At 35.8% G+C, this 20,198-nt stretch overlaps 1 protein-coding gene across 1 annotated transcript; it reads right to left on the bottom strand.

The window, feature by feature from the left end:
- Positions 1-425: 425 nt before the first annotated feature.
- On the bottom strand, positions 426-13,155 carry LOC120325665 (kelch-like protein 3). Its single transcript, XM_039391755.2, has 6 exons — positions 12,466-13,155; positions 11,831-11,960; positions 8,816-9,024; positions 7,922-8,039; positions 4,359-4,567; positions 426-3,692 (listed from the first exon to the last, which is right to left on the bottom strand). Exons 1-6 carry the CDS (start codon positions 13,037-13,039, stop codon positions 3,145-3,147), a joined length of 1,788 nt encoding a protein of 595 aa, XP_039247689.2. The 5' UTR covers positions 13,040-13,155; the 3' UTR covers positions 426-3,144.
- Positions 13,156-20,198: the final 7,043 nt, after the last annotated feature.

The raw sequence follows: 20,198 nt of genomic DNA, 5'->3' as shown, positions 1-20,198 counted from the left end.
ATTTGCTTCGAAAAAAAAAATATTTCAGAATTGCATTTTAAAAATATAGCCCAGATAAAAAAAGGGATCTCCTGAAGTATGCGCATCAAGATGGTGCACAACCTGAACTCAGGTGTGTACCAGGTTAGGGTTCAGGTTATGCGACATCTTAGTGCGCATACTTCAAGAGCACCAAAAAAAGTGATGGATTCACCTCAACCTTTGGTGAACAAAAAAGTAACAAGATGGCGGCGATTTAAAATTTTCGACCAAGCCAATTTAAACAATGTACTGTTTAATTCGAAATGCCCAGCAGTTGTTTATTACTTCCACCGGCATCAGGTTCATGTACGAATGTGACCAATACGCATTATCAGCCTTCCTAGCCTATCCTTCCTCCTGAAGGCACTACTGTCAAAATCGTTACCAGTTTGTTCATACAGATCTCACAATATCAATGAAATTTATTTCAATTAATAGAAGAAACATATGCGATAATAACCAACATAAATCACGGAACAGGCAAAATTAAGAAAACATGCAAAATGAGTTCACCTCTCTTCAAACGAGGGGTGCCACTTTGAAAGAAATTCAAGAGAATTTATCCAAAACACCTTGGGGTGTTACCTCGATAGAGGAAATAATCGATAAAAAGCTAGGGACGTCTAGTTTAGAGGAGACATGGACTAGTAACCAAGGGAGAAACAGTGGTTTGCCCACGAGAAAAAGCGTTTTTGATTTTCTTTTCCAGGGATGCTAAGAAATTTTAGTTTGAAGGGAACATGGATTAGTAACCAGACCAAAAGCCCTGGTTTGTCATTCTGAGGATTTTTACTTACCTTAGAGGAAAGTCAATACTATTTCAAACAATGTCTCTATTAAAATTCAGATAATCAAAATTACAGTGAAATCAGGATTCAGGTCAAATTTGGTATGCGGTATGATTTTGAAAACAGATAGAATTTCAGTATACACAACTCTTCCAATGGGGATAGAGCTAAGAAGCAAACGTTTGAACTAAAAATTTCTACTAGTTTCCAAACCCTTGAGACATAAAAGTAACTATGGCTCCTGATTCCGGGTTAAAAAAATGTTAACTTCGGCTGACCTCCAGATTGGTGAAAAGTCTGATTATGACATGAGGTACTTTCAAAATGTACGATACAGGTTTAAAAAAACTATTTGGCTTTTACTCCGGGTTGTAAAAGATTTCGACTCCCAGGTAAATCAAATTTTACTGACAAAAACTTTGGTGTATGCAAGCCTTTCTTGATAGCCTACTGTTAGAAAACACTTAGTAAATTTAATGCTCTTGAAACTTATACAGCAAATTTCACTGTTTTTTGTGAGTGTCACCATCAAAAAACCGAAATTCCAATTCCGACAAAGTCCACTTTGATTCAAAAACTTATGTATACCAGACTCCTCCGATCCCAGAGAAATTATGCTAAATTCAACTCCCATAGCTCTGCACAAACCTGAGTAATCTTTATTAGAATGCTCAGAACATATGGCATGGAGTCAAATAATAAAAATATTTGTTTAGATTGAAGAATGAAAAATAATATAAAGATGTGGTATGCAAAAAAATGTAGCCTACCATTCTGAATAATTCCAGACTGTGGTATATCGAATATACATTTCAAACTGAATTATGCTCAAATGAAGAGTACGTAAAATGAAAATATATTCGATGAGCTGAAATGCAGGTAAATTAACATAAACAGTGATTTGGGTGGTTTCTATATTTTCCATAGTTTCAGAAATTTTGGTTACACTGTAGGACATGTATTCTTTAAATTGAGAATTCTTCAAGTATGATAGATGGGTTTTCATGTTTTAGATTACGACAGATTCAAATCAGATAAAAATAAAAAAAATATTGAGTTGCATTGCATACTAAAACGGCAAAATTTTAGTGAAATATAGATCTTACAGGACTTGGAGAAGATTTAAAAAAGTAAACGTAATAGCTTCCTCGTAAAGGCTGAAAATCAGTTCATTAGTTATGGAGAAAATTGATTTTTTCAGTTTCAAAAAACTCGTCCCAACAACGACAATGGGGCTCAAGACTGGCTTTGTACATTAACTTGTAGGAAAATTTTTCATGAACTTTTCTATCAAACACCTAATGAGTAATTTGCCTTTCGATAATCACAAATAAGTGGAACACGAATAAGTGGATCACAAATGGAACTTTGGGATGCTTACAAGCAGTGTTCCCTCTAAGGTGTGCGCGTGTGCGCGCGCACACAGCTTTCAGAGGCTGCGCACACGCATAGATTTACTGCGCACAGACGTATTCCGATGTAATGTAACAATGTTCTCGGTTGGCATGTTGAGAAAGTTTGTTGTTGGCCCACCCGTTACCTAGTTAGAACGCCAAAATTTCTTCATTGGTTTTTGCACAAATATTAGTCATTTCCAAAAAAGTACGCAGACACCAAAATTTCTGCGCACACATACTACAAAAATTAGAGGGAACACTGCTTACAAGTATTCTGCATAAAGATGTATTTTTATTATAACTCATATCTTATCATCTACAACCACGATGTCTGATATGAAACAGCCTTTAAAAATCATGATGAGGTGATTCTTTTGATTACATATAGTAATTTGTTGATGACATATGAAGAATTCCAGATATAGATAATCTTTTTATCTCCACAATAATCATATATACATCTCATCAATTACGACAGTGGCTCTCAACCTATTAGGGATTGTGGTCCCCTTCTGGAGGCTTTTAGCACTCTTGGCTCCCCTGTTTATCATTCCAGTGGTATTTATATTGTTTTTCTGATTTGTAGATTCCAAATTGCATTACGTTTAAACAATTCATGCTCAACAAAATGGAAACACCCTGTGAAATACCCTCAAGCAATGAAACTAGGAAGAACTGGGAAGGGGGGGTTCTTGTAAAAGGATAAGTAAAATCAGTTTTGCGATGAACATTGCAGCCCGCCTTCAGCTGCCCTTGGGTTGACCCAGCCCCCAGTTAAGAACCGCTAAATTTCGGGATTACGGCCATGGTGTCGGCCAGCCTGGATGAAGCCATGTTAGATTCAAAACAACTGTTTAAAATTGCAATGAGGTTATTTTGATCACATAAAGTAATTTGTTGATGCTAGTCATGAAGTATTATCAATTAAGACATAATGTTCATATACTCATCTTATCAATTACGGCCACACCAGCATAAGAGCGCCCTGTGCTCATAGTCGTGGGCAAAAGGCACCAAACATTCATTTTTGGGTTGTAACATTCGACTGTTACCAAATTCGAAGACCCATCGTCCCCTCCTACCACATACAAAAGTCCATTAACGGCCGCAACACCTGCGTTACGACGACACATATTCATGTCAGCAATAGGCTCCCAATGGTCTGTTGCAGGGTTATACACTTCCGCACTCTTTTTTACAAGAGGGCCATCATGACCCCCAACAGCATATAAGAGTCCGTCAATAACGCCAACGCCAGCTCCACTACGTCGCGTGCTCATTTCCGCCACAAAAACCCATTCTTTTGTATGAGGGCTGAAGCATTCGACTGATGATAGGCAATTACGAGAAACCCCGTCATAACCGCCGACAGCGTATAATAGAAATCCAACAACTCCTACCCCGACGCTGCTACGTCGAGTATTCATCGGAGTGCACGTTCGCCATTCATTCAATTTCGCATCAAAAACTTCAGTTGAGTTCAGACCTGAAATGAGTTATCATTATTTAATTAAGGAATAACAGCAATGGCTGCCTAACAGCTTGATAGGTACCGGAATTCATCCTGCCAATGTCATTGATTCTATATCTAATATGTATAATAAATTTGGTGATTGCAAGATTTGACGCAAAGTGGATAGAGCGTTGGATTCAATTATCACGCCTCCACCCAGTACTGGATTACCTATTAAGCAAAATAAGCAAGTGGTTAGGGCTCCAAGGAAAAGGGGGAACCATACACAATCTTTCAATGGTGCCTTAGAGTTTAATGAAACAAAACTATCAGTTTTCTCTTATTTTTAGAGTAAAAATGTCTCATAAAAAAGACTTAGCCAAATGTGAAAAATTTCAATCATTTCGGAATGTAGTGCTCCACATTTATGTGAATTCTTGTGTAGAGCATTTGGTACTCCCGAAGTACCGTATGTGAACCTAGATGGCAGACACCCATCATAGTGTGTATCAGTTCAGCCATAAATTTATTCCAATTTTCCCTATTTTAGTTCAAGGATTAGCCAAGTGACTCTCATAGTATTTGTACTTGAAATTATGGCCTAACCCTAATCTGTTACACATACTACGTTCCAGTGTCCGCCATCTTGGTTCACACACTTTGGGAGTTCATAGCTAAAATAAATAAACAAACAAATACCTGTAGAACCATCGAATCCTCCTACAGCGTACAGCATACCGCCTAGAACAGCGGCACCTAGTGTTGATCTGCGCGCTTCCATATGAGGTCCACTGGTCCAACAGTCTTTGATTGGGTCGTATATATCCACGGTACGAACTCGCAAAGAGCCATTGAAACCCCCAACAGCCCAAATATGGCCTTGGTAAACTGAAACTCCTGCTCTGCATCTGAAATTTAATATGATGTTGTAACTATGGATGCAATTAACGATGGGATATTCAAAATGAACTCAATGAATTCAAAATTATAGTCAATGTTTTAAATCTTGATTTCAGGAACAAGTTTGAAAAATTATCATTTTGGGCTTTTGAAATCGCACCGTATGAGGTAGGACTTAAGCCCCACTCAATGATTTCTCAAATCTGTAAAAATTAAACCAATTAAATCGCTGTTTTATCTGCATATTTCTTGTGTTTCCTAAACAAACTCATATAATACAAACACAGGCACAGACAAGATTTTCAGAGAGGGGGGATTTCCAATGATATATTCCAAGTGAAAACGACACTCGTTAAATGAGCTTGTTTTTTCAGGAAGTATTCAATCTTTTGTTGTGAAATATTCAATCCATGGCCGATTGTAACAAATAAAATGTCTTGCCATATTAATTTATTTGTGCGCAGGGAAACTCTCACCCACAAACCTGCCCCCACCAATTAAGAATATTTGTTCAGAATGTGTGTGAAATATCGGCGATTTAGTCGCAATTTCGATGCCTTTCGATTCCTGTCTGACAGAACACTGCGAAAAAGTTCCGCAGATGTTCTGCAGAACATAGTTTAAGAAACGCTGTTCTAGAATAACTTTGAATGATAGAAATGGAATAAATGAATAATTTTCCACAATATCAATCAATATTGGAAAGTGAGAAGGTTCCACTTAACTCGGTGGTCATATTTTCTAATACAGAGTATCTCAATTTGGTCACATGCAATGTATATTCAATAAGTTTTCGGTTTAAGATTTGTTAACTTTTTTACAGTTTCAAAATCAAATGGAGTTGCTCTTTGGTCATACCATTAGTGAGTATCCTATTTTTTTTCTAAAATCAAGAATCGCATATAATTAATTTCAAATCATATTAGATATCTTTATAATATGACTACAATAGCTAATATAGAATATTTGTACACATGAATCGATTGCGCAAATAATAGCTTAGCAACAAGATAATTGTCAGACAAATACAAACCGTATGGGTGTATTTACACTTGTCATATGTTCATATACAACCCGCTTTGAATTATTGCCCCCAACATAATAGTGACAAGTGTTTTTAATGAGCTGTTATAAAATTTGAAATTAACTTCGGCTCTGTTTGATTATGAGATCACATGGTGCTCATAAGGTTCTTTTACAATTTCAATTTTATCATAAAATCAGTTTTTAATGTATCTTATTCTTAACCAGGTTTGCTTTATTTTATCAGTGTTTATTTAATATTTCAACTTCATTTAATATACCTCTATACGCCTGTCATTAGTCGCATGTGGCACGTCAAAGTCCTTAATTTGAAATAGGCCGTTTATGTACACCTTGTATAACACTTGGTATTAGAGTGGCGTTTCACAAACTGTGTTCTGCGAGCTCCCTCCGAGCATTCCGTGAAACAGGGATCATATTGTGACTAAATTAGTCACCATGACAATCTAGTTCAGGGGTCACCAAACTACGGCCCGCGGGCCGGATCCGGCCCGCGACGTCATTTTATCCGGCCCGCGGCGTCATTTTATCCGGTCCGCAATAACACACAAAAATGGCTAAATTTTTTTCCATGGGAGATTTTCACGAGCATCGTCGTCTTTGTTTATTTCGTAACATTGGCCAATCGGCAAGATGCAAAAAAGTGACGTAATAATAGGCCTTTCCGCGTCCGCTCAGACACTTTTGTCACCCTGACATATTTTCAGTCGTGGTTGTAAACAAAACTTCGTTTATGCGACTTTGAATGCTACCAGTACGTAACGTTTTCTGCGAAACACTTGTACACTCGTGGCGCGTGCTTTCGACGAAACTGTTTGTTTTTTGTGCTAAAATAAACGTCGAATGTGCATTTTGTGCAGTACTGTAATCCCTCGCGTACTGCTCCAATTTCAAAAGCCACACTAACTTTTGTACTGCTTTAATGCGGATATTCATGTAGGTATGTTAGTTACAAAAAATTGAAGTCCATCCGATTTAAATAAAAACTGCTCCAGTGGAAAGATCTGAGTGAAAATAGAAAACAATACCAAGTTTATAATAAACGGTCAAGAAATAACGGAGATATCGGAATTTTAGTACCGCCCGACAGGCCAATTTTTTCCGTAATGATTGTATTACTTTTTTGATAAGAACTGAACTAAATATGGAAAAATAACACATATCAATCACTAATCTTTCCATGTGCGTCACATCTATGGTATATTGAGACTATTTCAGAATTTTATTCTGGCAACGGTCACTGACACCGCCGAAAGATCGTCGCAAATAAACGCTGGAGTTGTGCATGATAGTTTGACAGTGGTTCATTGTGGGTAATAATTAACGATGTGCTGATTGTACGAACTTCATAAAAATTGTATCAAGTTAAGAAAGAAATACACACGTCCACATACATTTTATTGGTGTCCATAGACAATATCATTAATTTGCACTACGTATAACTGGAGCGTAATTTTTAAAAGCGTCGAATGTTGGGAAATTTATGCGCTAATAAAAAAAAAATCAAATACCAGATAATAGTTGTTTATTTTATCTAAATTATGTCAAAATTTCATAGAATTCCAAGCTACAGCAGATAGTCGTTTTTATGAGAGGTATTTTAACCCGGCGTAACGGTAATTAGCAGACCGTAGTAGTATATATTTACGAGCAGACGTGATGCGTACATTTTTTGCCGCGGATTTCGTAACATTTCTAATTCATGACAGCAACGTTTTGATAACAGCTAAACTCAGGATAATTGTCTAGATATAGAAATCTTGTTAATTTTTTTCCTAGGATGTTCTCGTTCTATATTCTGCGATATTCCCAACATTTGTGAATTTATTGTATTGCATTGACAAAAATATTCATCCGGCCCGTTTCAACACAATTTGAGTCATACCCGGCCCGCGGTCAAAAAAGTTTTGAGAAACAAAATACCAAAATAATAATTATTGATTGGTTGGGGCATCCAGAACTATTGCTCCATTCTTATGTTTATGAACCGCTTGTGTACTAACCACTGATTTTTGAAGATTATCAAAATGTCAATTAAAAAAAATCAGTCCCGTGATTTTTGTATCTATTAAAATACTGTTTTCAAAGTGCAAATTCGAAACCTAATCTAAGTAGTTAAAAATGAAATCGCCCCCAGTAAGACTATTGCTTTTATTCGTTTTTAAATTCCCACAGAGCCCCAGTTCTTGGAAATAGGGAAAATTGAACAACTATCAACATATTGCTCTATTTTCTTAATCTATAAATTCTCTTTTTAAAACATCACAAATGAAAAACCTATTTTACCTTGAAATGCTTTTTATTTTTAGCAAACTTACCTTCTTGTAGACATTTCAGCAACATGCTTCCAGCTTTCCTCCTTGTAATCAAAACTTTCCACAGATCTTATTGCTTTCGGTGCTTGGCCGCCGACAACATAGAGAACTTTTGAGAGACCTGTGACGATTTAGTGTCATTAATTTAGTTTTTTGAGGGGTGGGGAAATAAGATAGGATAGTGGTTCCCAACCTTTTATGCTTGTGAACCACTTTCGAAGGCTTTTAGCACTCATGGCCTTCTGTTTATCATTCTAGTGATAATTTGATTGGTAGATTACAAATCCCATTATGAAAGTAAGAAGTATGTGGTGTTCAATTGTAAAGAGAAATATAAAATCAGCTCTGCTTCCGCGCCTAACATTATAGCTAGGGTAAAAATGTGGGTTTTCAAGTCTTGAGGGTCTGAAGAGAGTTTTAAGCTACGACAAATTGCTATGTATGATACAGAAAAATGCTTTGTTCACATTTTGAACAAGGGTGAGATTCAACCTGGCTTGGCGGTGTGGCTCATCGTGCTACGCTCGCCACCGCATCTCTGATTACCCTTCGTGGGATCGCAGGTTCGAATCTCATGTGGAGATGATCGTGTGCGAGAGGATTGCTGGACTCCTTGCCGCCGTAGGGTGGTTCACGTAACCGCTGGTCGGTTAAGTCTTTCCTCCACCATCAAGTCCATGCTTCCGAAAACAAACACCTGGCTAACTAATTCCATACCCGAAGTGGACTGGTAACCGGACGAGAGGCCGTAGTTCGCCATATGATTAAGCCGTCTTATCGGCTTTTCTCTCCCTCGGGATAAATATGTAAATCCTATCCTATCCTAACTTCCCAATGGGTGCGTGCCTCTATCAGCTGTGATATGGAGCAAATTGAAAAAATTTACAAAATACAGACCTGGTGGAACTCTAGGTCTTGTCCTCGGGTTAGACATGAGAGCACGTTGATCTGAGTTCAAGAGATGGTATTTCATTGCTTCTATTAGATAGTCCTTGCATGCGTTGTTGTTTTTAATCAGTGTTTCTTGCTCTACTCGCTCGACAAGAAATTCACGGGAAAGTAGTGGGAGTCGGACGTGTTCTAATAATGAAGGCATCAGATCGGCCCTGAAAAATGATAATGAATTGGGATGAAAGATTGATCTTGAATGTGTATGAGTATGTATGAGTTTAGTAGCTAACTCGTTTATTGAGCAACGCTTCCCATTTTATTCCAATTATCCTTATTTTATTTCTACTACGAGTTCAGGGACTAGCAGAGTGACTCTCGTAGTATTTGTACCTAAATTATGGCCTAAACCTAACCTGGCAAACATACCGGTTACGGTGTCCGCCATCTTGGTTCACATACTACGGAAGTACCCTAATTTTTTAGCATTACCACTGAACTAATATTCCTGAGCAGACATAATGACAAGATGTGCCAAAGATGTGTTTGGGCAGCTGCAGAAATTTCAATTGTTATTTATGTCATTGTTGATTTATTGCTGATGGGTTATTATTACTGGAATAAAATAGAAAGTCTATGCTCACGGAAATATCCGCTCCTTAACTAGTGTCTGCTTATAAGGAGCCTTGTTTGGAGGTAATTATTCAGTTATTCAGAAATCTTTTGGTGATATTGGTATACTTCAATTGCTAAGAATGATAATTATTCAAACAAAACTATTCTAAATCCCTTTCTAAAATCAAGGATTTATTGAAATGTTGAATATAACTACCGTAAATCCGGCGCTCCAAAAGTATGTGTACTAATATGGAAGTAACTAATTTTGTTCGCCTACTTTACATCAAGTTGTGTAAAGAGGCTGAAACCTATGGGCAGGGGGTATGTATATTCACTTGGTTAACAGGGACAGTCACCAAACTCGTAATATAACTAAAATAAAGAAATTCAGAATAAAATTATGGCCTAACCCTAACCTGGTACAGGAGTATCCTAATTCAATTAGCTTGAAATATTCTATTCGTTTCAGTACACTTACTGCACGAGAAATTAAGAATAACATTAAATTTTAAATTTCGTTAAAACTGAGACCTCACATATCCCTAATCCAGATTATATCTGAGAAACCTATTGATCTTACGGAGATTAGGACAAGAGTTGTCAATAAGTAGACGGTAACATGAGGTACAAGATTATTCATTGATTTTAAGCATTTATGCGAGGAAGGTTTTTCTTTAGAATGAAACTTGTGGAGTTTCATTCTGAACAAGGCAGGGGTTCTGTCACGGACCATATCGTCCGTAGAGGGCAACATAAAGCATAAAATTACACATTCATTTTGAATATTTATTTGACTCATATATGGTGAACACACAGCAGTACAAATCTACATATAAGAATGGTCAAAATTGAATTTTGAATACATTATGAAATATTATCTGTGGCTGTTTATGACAAATAAAAATAAATATTTTTCACAATGGGACGTATTTATAAAAACATATACAGAAATTGAATTTGATAATACTGAATATTGTCGATCCATGCGTTTCCGAAATAGGAAGGGATTTTGCATTGTATTTGTGTTACCAATATTTTTAGTTCTTTATTATTGCTATAATACCTGTTTATGCACACATATAAAAACTAAATAATTTCTGACCAACCGATTTCAAATACTTTAACTCTTTACTCTATAACTCAGCAATTTTATTCTCAAACTCGATCGATGCCAATTTGTGTTAATCATATCGAATAAATAACTAGTTGTTAGAAGGGGATCAGGGATTGGTCGAAGCCATTGCTTTTCTATTACAAATACATTCTGATATTTCATTTCCTGGGTATGAAATATCAAATATATCTGAAATATTGCACATCCCTTTATTTTTTACCTCATTTGGAACAAACTATTTGGAATTTGAAATGTTTGAAGGCTACAATACTGAAATTTGGGAATAATACCAACATTTCCACTCTCAAATACCTGATAGCTTCACAATACTCCACCAATTACATACCAAGTATGGGCCAAGTATGTATTGATAATTGCCTAAAAATCCAATATAATTGCATTCTCGACATGTTATTAGTTTATTGACTTCCCTGAGACAAGCACAAGACAAAATGTATCAATTACTAGACAGTAACGCCAGTAAATGTATTGAAATATTGATTGCTCGAACTCTGGGGAATTGTGCATATATATTGCAAAATATTTTGAATGTAAAATATGGTGAACGAATCTGCAGATAATATTACTCTCTAGCTGAAATGTCTAAACAACTGGTTCTCAAACAGTGGTTCATGGCCCACTTCTGGGCCATAGCAACATTTCCAAGTGGGGCACAAACCCGTTAAAAACTGCTAGAGTTATTGATAAATACCGTTTCATTTGCGTCACTATAGTTAAATTTTGATTGTAGCAGCAATGAATGCTGATGCTGTATTTCGCTACTGAGGGGTAATTTTCATTCTGATTAGTAAAGTGAAAGTATTTTCTTGAAAGTATTTATTTGTATTTTATCTTTTGCGTGATAAAATTTAATGGGCCACGAAATATTTGTGCAACAAAAATGGGCCACGAAAGAAGAAAGGTTGAGAACTACTGGTCGAAGCGGATAGCGGATATTTACGCGTTCAATAAAATATATTTTTGAATCTGATTAAAATTTTATTACAGCAAGTAACATCTGACCGAGACCAAAAAATTCTAAGGCGCACCCCACCTCACTTGGGGTGCAATAAATTTAAATAGATGACAGTGGCTCCTTGTATAGGACCTTGTTGGAAATGAGAGTCATGAATATGTGTAGTATAAAAAAAAAGTGCCTGCACTTCAAACAAACTAATTCAGATTATATTCAATATTCAAAATTAATGTTTTAGAATGAATTAGGAATTGTAAGCTATATTCGTCATCATGGCTAACAATAGCTAAAAAAACCTAAACTAATTTCAACTAACCTGTCTCCAATTCCACTCTTAACCCAGCTTATGACAGCTTCGAAAACTTTTTCCTCTGACGCCACGGACAAACGATCGCTGTTAATGAGATCGCATACTTGTTCGCAAGACAAATTGTGAAACTCTTCACCTGTGAATTCAAAAACAATTTATCAGGAAGGCCTAAAAGAAATCAAACATCAAAATCCATCTGAGATTAAGTATATTCAATAACAGTGGTTCTCAAACATTTTAAGCCGTGCCCCCCTTTTGTCAAGTCGCGCACCCCACCTCAAAAATAACTAGCTAACATTTAGCTGCAAATAAAAGATAGTAAGAAGAAAGTATGCTTTATTCACAAAAACATGTTGAAAATAAGTGGATGGAGCGTAAATAATGAAATAAATGAAACGTTTTTAGTATGTTTTCGCATGCTTTATCAAGATTTGGAAAGAATGCGGGATTTCCATTTTGAATTCTCTGAAATAAGGCCGGCAAGATCAAATCTAACAAATATTTTTTATTTAGCTTCACCTCCTCTCAAAAATTGTCTACGATCAACCCCCTTATGGGATGCACCACATCGTTTGAGAACCACTGTTCTACTTGGAGAATGACTCCCGACTCCTACCAAACACTTTCCACTATCAACTGACCGTGTACGACATCAGTGAAATGTTGTTCTGTGAACGACTTTGCTTGATCATGTAGATCAGTGCAAGCATGGATATCCGCAAACTGACGAATTCCAAGACAATTTGTGGGGTGTAATTGTGATTGGAGAAAGAAACAACATGACTCTCGAACGTAGGTTAGTTCCAATAAACTTGCAGCAGGAAGGAGATTCTGGACGTTTTCTTCTGTAATTTCAATTTGAGCAGTGTAGACATATTCCACAAGCTCTTTCAAAGCGTCACCATTTATTCCGTTTAATTTTACACGATCGGCTCGACACTCAGACATTTTTCCACCAAACATAGCCATAAAATAGGGAGAAACTGAAGCCATTATTAGTTTATGAACTGGGACTTCTGCTCCCTCGGCAACAAGAAGAACATCACACATAACCCGATTTTTGCGGAGTTGATTCATCAAAGAAAATGCTTCTTTCGAGTGCACATCATTATGAAATTGCTGCCCGTTACTCGGAACACGACCAGTGGCGTCGCAAACTGCTGCGGCTGTGCTTTCGCTGCACGATTCAAGCTCATTACCGAGGAAATTCATCATTTTGAACTTTGTTAAATTGATAAGTTGAATGGGAACAATATAATTTTGACTGAAAAAGGAACTGTGAAGAATCTATGTCTAAATTATTTTACCAAACTGTAGTTAAAAAATATTATTGATTATGAAGCTATAAATTAGTTCTCGATTCCAACAACCAGACAACTGAACAAGAGTCTTGTAAATTAAACGCTGTACAGCCGCAACTGCATACTGTAAATCATGCTAAACAAAAATGTGATGTGAAAATACAACCCAAATATCTGCTAAAAATGAAAAAAAAATATAAAAGTTTGTCTTGCGCAAACACATTACAATAAACGGCACTGACATACCTGCCTAGTTCTGTAGTTGAAAATTGAGTACCGGTAGGCTGCGAGGCTTGATTTGAAATAAAGGCTTTTTTCTTTCTTCGTCATAACGCTGTACCGGTACCGGCACAAACTTTTGTGGTAATTACATTAAAATGGCATGTCACATTTTAGTTTGGCATTGTTTGAGCAGTTACCGGTACGGCGTTCACTTCACTAAACCCCAGCCAGAACAATGCCCAGCCTGCCAGATGCCCCTGCAAGCTGCAACCCTGATATTTCACCAAAGTTACTCTAGCCCACAATTTCCCAGGGCTGACGGCTAACTCGCCATGGGGGCTAACTCGCCATGCGACGGCGGTTAACGGGTTAGCCTGCAATTGTGCGGAGGCTCTTCTTGTAATGGGAGATGGAAAGGTGGCTGTTTATACTAACAACTTCAATAATAAGGATAAATATATCAAAATAAATGTGTTTGGTTACAATACCTACTATGCAAATGGTAACAACGTGACAAGAAAACGCTTATATATCGGAAGGCATACCGGTACCGGTACCGTACGGTACCGGTACTCGACGCGCAAAGGATGTCTCAACTTATCATTTTCATCTAAGCATGCTAAATATATCATCATATTAATTGATTGTATGAGCACTAAATCAACAACAACGCTAAATATATCAAAAGTTCTATTTGGCTACCGGCAGTCTCATTTTATTCTAACAGCGGCGGTGTGGCTCAACGGGCTAAGCGTTAGGAATACGCTCGCCACCGCACCTCTAATTACTCTGCGTGGGTTCGCAGGTTCGAATCCCATGCAGGGATGGTTATGTGCGAGAGGATTGCTGGACTCCTCGCCGTCGTTGGGTGGTTCACGTAACCGCTGGTCGGTTACGGCTTCCTCCACCACCAAGTCCATGCTTCCGAAAAACAAACAATACAGTAAAAACTAATCCCATACCCGACTTGGAATGGTAACCGGACGAGAGGCCGTGGTTCGCCATATGGATAAGCCGTCTTATCGGCTTTCCTCTCCCCCGGGATAAATATGTAAATCCTATCCTATCCTATCCTAACAGTCGTTGATTGCGAGCAGAGAGGGAGAGAGAGAGCTAACTCGCCATGTCTATTTTCTTTATAATTGACGATCGACATAAATTTATCCAATGACATTAAACAACATGATGGGCAACTCTGACGTCACTCCATACGACTACAGGCTAAAGATTGTATTTCATGATACGCTCCAATGCACATAGTTATCGTCTCCTTTCGCGACCGTTTTCCGTTCGCTTTTGCTACCTGGCGCCTTTTTTACCTGTAGTATCTGCCTTCTTGCGTCTGTGACGAAAGAAAATAATCATTATATCTAAGAAGTTTTGCTCACTTGGAAAGCTGGAATGGCAGACAAGCTAGCTGTAAAGAGTAATTCTGGACATCATAGACGTTTTTTTTTTATCAGAGAAGATTACAAACACGATACTGTAAAGATTTGTGTGGAACATTTTGCAGATAATGACAAAGTTCAAAGATAGTAATTTTAATGTTTGCGCTTAAACATTGAAATTTCATTTAAAGAGGGTGTCATACAAAACAGCAAAACTGTTTTTACTTCTTTTAACGGTGCTGTGATACAATTCCATAACACAGAGTTTGCACCTATCGAACTTGCTTTAGTTGGTGAATTTATTAGACATATTACATATTCAGTTAATCGTGGGTAACATTGCTGGTACATAATGCCCCGTAGATTGGTTTGTTTAAATTTAGGAATTTATCTCATAGCCCACTATTTAATATTATCTTCTATGCAGGAGGTTCAGGGCTGATTCAACTTTCAGCCTTACCGATCACCTGACGATGCTCATTTAGTTTGGCTCGAGTAAGTCTTCTTGAAAGACTTGTGTGGATGGAAACTACCTATATATGTTTTGCCTTCCTCCGATTTTAGAAGACAAATTTATTCTGGGGGATTTTGCATATAATTCTCATTGATTGTTGGCTGTTTATAATTCCTATTAATTGTGAATTCTGATTATAACAAAGAGTTAAAAAAAATTTCACGTAATTTACTGGCACCTTTTTCTTGTCAATACTCAAAGCTGAGGTAATAAACAAGACAATACATTTATGTCATCTGGAAACTAAATATGCACACTAATTAATAGTTTGACACATTGAGATAATACATCATGACAGAACATACAAGTTGAAGATATGTATGACCATCACATGGTAATTGAAATAAAATTAATAGGGGCTGTGGAGTATAAAAGCTCAAAACAAAGAAAAGAACAAAAGTTCATAGCTCATGAACTCTCAATTTTGCCTCCATTGCTTTGTGAAGGCCAATATATTTCGAGTGGCTGAATTGGTTTACCTTTATGATAGCAACGATTTTGTATTTAATATAGCGAGATTTTTTTCAATTTAATTGAAGTGATATTATTTCCCAAAGCAATGCTTGAATCGTCTGGAATAGATCAGTGGTGTCAAACTCATTGATTTTTGAGAGCCGCATTGCATTTTGGAAATTGTAAAAAGGGCCGCAAACAGTTTTTGATAATGTATAATTGAAAGATATTTTTAAGATAGTTTTAGTTTGTGACATATATTGTGATGCAACTAAACAGTTGGATTAAGTTTTATTATTTTCTTTAATTTCAAATGCAATTACATATTAATATTTGCATTCCACTATTATTGCAAGTTAATGTATTTGTTATAAAAAATCCTAAAATTCTATGTACAACCATCAAAATCATTTTTGAACAAGCTTTGGATAAGAAAAAAATAATACATACACTAAAAATGACTTAATCTAAATATATGGACCTAAAATTAAAAATAATACTACAGTATAAATTCAATGTTTTTTTAATTGCATTTGCCCTGACGTTTGGCAGCTTTTTTGTGTCACCAGCATATTAAGGCCAGGCTGAAATGATTTTATAGTTCCAACTCTAACTAACGAGGTCACATGATCATGGGTTAATCTGGATCTTTGCGAATGTTTAATTAATTCCAGTAATGCAAAAAAGTTACTTTTATCATTTCATGTACAGATCAGTAAAAAAACAAATGACAGATTTTTTCGACAAGACATTTCGCGCCACATTGCGTGGCATAGGATTGCTTGAATTATTATTGATATTGATTTTTAGTAACTAGAACGTTGTATAATTATATTAAAATATATACAAACACATGGAAATTTTCTGTTCGAAGTTGGTCTTTGAATTTGTCATATTGACTGCTGAGGTTATTGTGTTTTTTCATTGTATTGATGGAAATATGACAAATTAAACAATGTGCTTCAGAATTTTGTGAAATGCAGAAATATTGCAACTCCCATTTTCTTCGAAAATGCCACCTTCTTCATGTACTTTGCGTTTAATTTAATTACTCAAGTGTTTTATTCAAGTATTCTTTTGCTAGCTTGATGTGTATTCTTAATTGGGCCAAAATGTTAACAAAAAATAAATTAATTGTTCAAAACTACTTTCAGTAAATTGTTTTCTGTGTGAATAATCAATTTTACTTTGAAAGGTTTGAAAAATCTATTACAGTTAGATAAAAAAAAAACTTCCAAAATACCATTACAATTATTGTTAAGCGTTCGAGGGCCGCAGTGGAAGTTCTCTGGGGCCGCGAGTTTGACATCCCTGGTCTAGATTGAAGTTGTCTAAAATATATATAACAGTATTTTATCATGAATCATGTTTTTCCCCTTACCTGAATTTCTTCTATAGTACTACATAAAGTTGATGAACCAAAGAACCATTTTCCAAAGCTGTTTTAAGTATGTCTGGCGTGTTTTGTGCCTTTTTACAAATAAGATCGCTTATGCAATCTTACACTTTGGAATTTTTAGTTATTTTCCTCAAGCTTTTCAGGATGTGGGGGCCATACACAACTCTACTAGAGGGTCAAATGTCTTTGCATGCCTCCATAGGTTGTTCTTCTATTGCAAACATTTATGGAGTACTCCAATTATATTTCTTGGAATCACACCGTCACTGATATCGCCAGACTTCTGATATCTCCCCTTCTGCTATAGTTGTCCTGTGAATAAATAATAGGAAATTGAGATTAGACGAATAGTTGAAAGTTTTGCTTTATGTCGGCTTAATTTATTGATTGATATACTTACTATTTTTGCTATTGCCTCTTGTGCTGCAGGAGTCTCACAATGCTTAGACAGGTTCGTCCACAACTTTCACATCTGAAGAAAGAGAGGAGATTTATTAATTTTCGTTAAGAATAAATAAAGCAGTCTATATGATTTAGAATGGAAAAGCTAATATATTCAATATCTCATGATTTATGTAAATATGTTTTACTGAATTTGGTATATAAACCAACTAATAAAGGGGTTTAGTCAGAAACTTACAAGCATTCGTGGCTCCAAATAATTGAGAGATCAGATTATACAATATAGACCGGTATGAGTGGAATTTTAGGTGAACTTGTTAATCCTTTGATTCAATACGCAAATAAAAGTGAATGCGCAATAGTATGTTACACCAATGAGTATATATCCTGACTGATTAAAAAAATCTAAATGGAGGTGCATGAACTATTTGGAACCATAAGGGTTAGGTAAACATGCAATTTCGGCAAATGGGCAACTACGTACCGTACTGAATTAATACCTTCGTAGTTGTTGACAAAAGCTGGTTTTCCCACATGTACTTAACAGTGCGATTCCCGAGTGTGATATACAACAATAGTATTTACCTTACCTTTTTCCGATTTCTTTTTACCTCAACTTTCCAAAATATCATTAAAATCGACAACAACTGTCAAAGCAGGCACGAAAACCATCCGTGCTATGCCTTGAAAGCAGCACACATCCGCTCGTTTTCGTCTCGTCAAGTATGTGCATTGGAGCGTGCTATCGGATACGATCTTCGGCCAAAAATGCCGTAGTTGCGCATCATGTTGTTTAATGTCATTGGTTTATCATAGTTGGATAGAGCATAAAATTGCCTTTCAGGAAATATTGAAATAAACTTGACCTACTTGGGGATTTAATATGCAAATTAGCTATGAAATAATCCTCTTCTACTTCTGAAATTATTTATTTTCGGTCGATATTTAGTATTAGTTATTACTACTTTTTCAAGACTTGCCACGCATAAGTTTATCATAGTTGGATAGAACATAAAAATACCTTTCAGAAAATAATAAAACAAACTTGACCTCTTTGGGGAGTTAATATGCAAATTAACTATGAAATTATCCTCTTCTACGTGTGAAATAATTTATTTTCGGTCGATATTCAGTATTAGTTATCACTACTTTCTCAAGACTTGCCACGCATAAGTTTATTATAGTTGGATAGAGTATAAAAATACCTTTCAGAAAATGATAAAATGAACTTGACCTCGTTGGGGAGTTAATATGCAAATTAGCTTTGAAAGAATCCTATGCTGGGTATAAACTGATTTTTTGATCATTATTCAGTATTAGTTATTACTAGTTTCCCAAGATTTGCCACGCATAAGTTTATCATAGTTGGATAGAATATAAAATACCTTTCAGAAAATGATAAAATACACTTGACCTCTTTGGGGAGTCAATAAGCAAATTAGCTATGAAATTATCCACTTCTACGTGTGAAATAATTTTATTTCGGTCGATATTCAGTATTAGGTATTACTACTTTCTCAAGACTTGCCACGCATAAGTTTATCATAGTTGGATAGAGTATAAGAATACCTTTCAGAAAATGATAAAATAAACTTAACCTCTTTGGAGAGTTAATATGCAAGTTAGCTATGAAATTATCCTCTTCTACGTGTGAAATAATTTATTTTCGGTCAATATTCAGTATTAGGTATTACTACTTTCTCAAGACTTGCCACGCATAAGTTTATCATAGTTGGAGTATAAAAAATACCTTTCAGAAAATGATAAAATAAACTTGACCTCGTTGGGGAGTTAATATGCAAATTAGCTTTGAAAGAATCCTATGCTGGGTATAAACTGATTTTTTGATCATTATTCAGTATTAGTTATTACTAGTTTCTCAAGATTTGCCACGCATAAGTTTATCATAGTTGGATAGAATATAAAAATACCTTTCAGAAAATGATAAAATACACTTGACCCCTTTGGGGAGTCAATAAGCAAATTAGCTATGAAATTATCCACTTCTACGTGTGAAATAATTTTATTTCGGTCGATATTCAGTATTAGGTATTACTACTTTCTCAAGACTTGCCACGCATAAGTTTATCATAGTTGGATAGAGTATAAGAATACCTTTCAGAAAATGATAAAATAAACTTAACCTCTTTGGGGAGTTAATATGCAAGTTAGCTATGAAATTATCCTCTTCTACGTGTGAAATAATTTATTTTCGGTCAATATTCAGTATTAGGTATTACTACTTTCTCAAGACTTGCCACGCATAAGTTTATCATAGTTGGAGTATAAAAATACCTTTCAGAAAATGATAAAATAAACTTGACCTCGTTGGGGAGTTAATATGCAAATTAGCTTTGAAAGAATCCTATGCTGGGTATAAACTGATTTTTTGATCATTATTCAGTATTAGTTATTACTAGTTTCTCAAGATTTGCCACGCATAAGTTTATCATAGTTGGATAGAATATAAAAATACCTTTCAGAAAATGATAAAATACACTTGACCCCTTTGGGGAGTCAATAAGCAAATTAGCTATGAAATTATCCACTTCTACGTGTGAAATAATTTTATTTCGGTCGATATTCAGTATTAGGTATTACTACTTTCTCAAGACTTGCCACGCATAAGTTTATCATAGTTGGATAGAGTATAAGAATACCTTTCAGAAAATGATAAAATAAACTTAACCTCTTT

The sequence above is a fragment of the Styela clava genome, chromosome 4, assembly GCF_964204865.1.
Source record: "Styela clava chromosome 4, kaStyClav1.hap1.2, whole genome shotgun sequence".
Taxonomy (NCBI): Eukaryota; Metazoa; Chordata; class Ascidiacea; order Stolidobranchia; family Styelidae; genus Styela; species Styela clava.
This window is presented reverse-complemented; position numbering and strand designations above follow the sequence as displayed.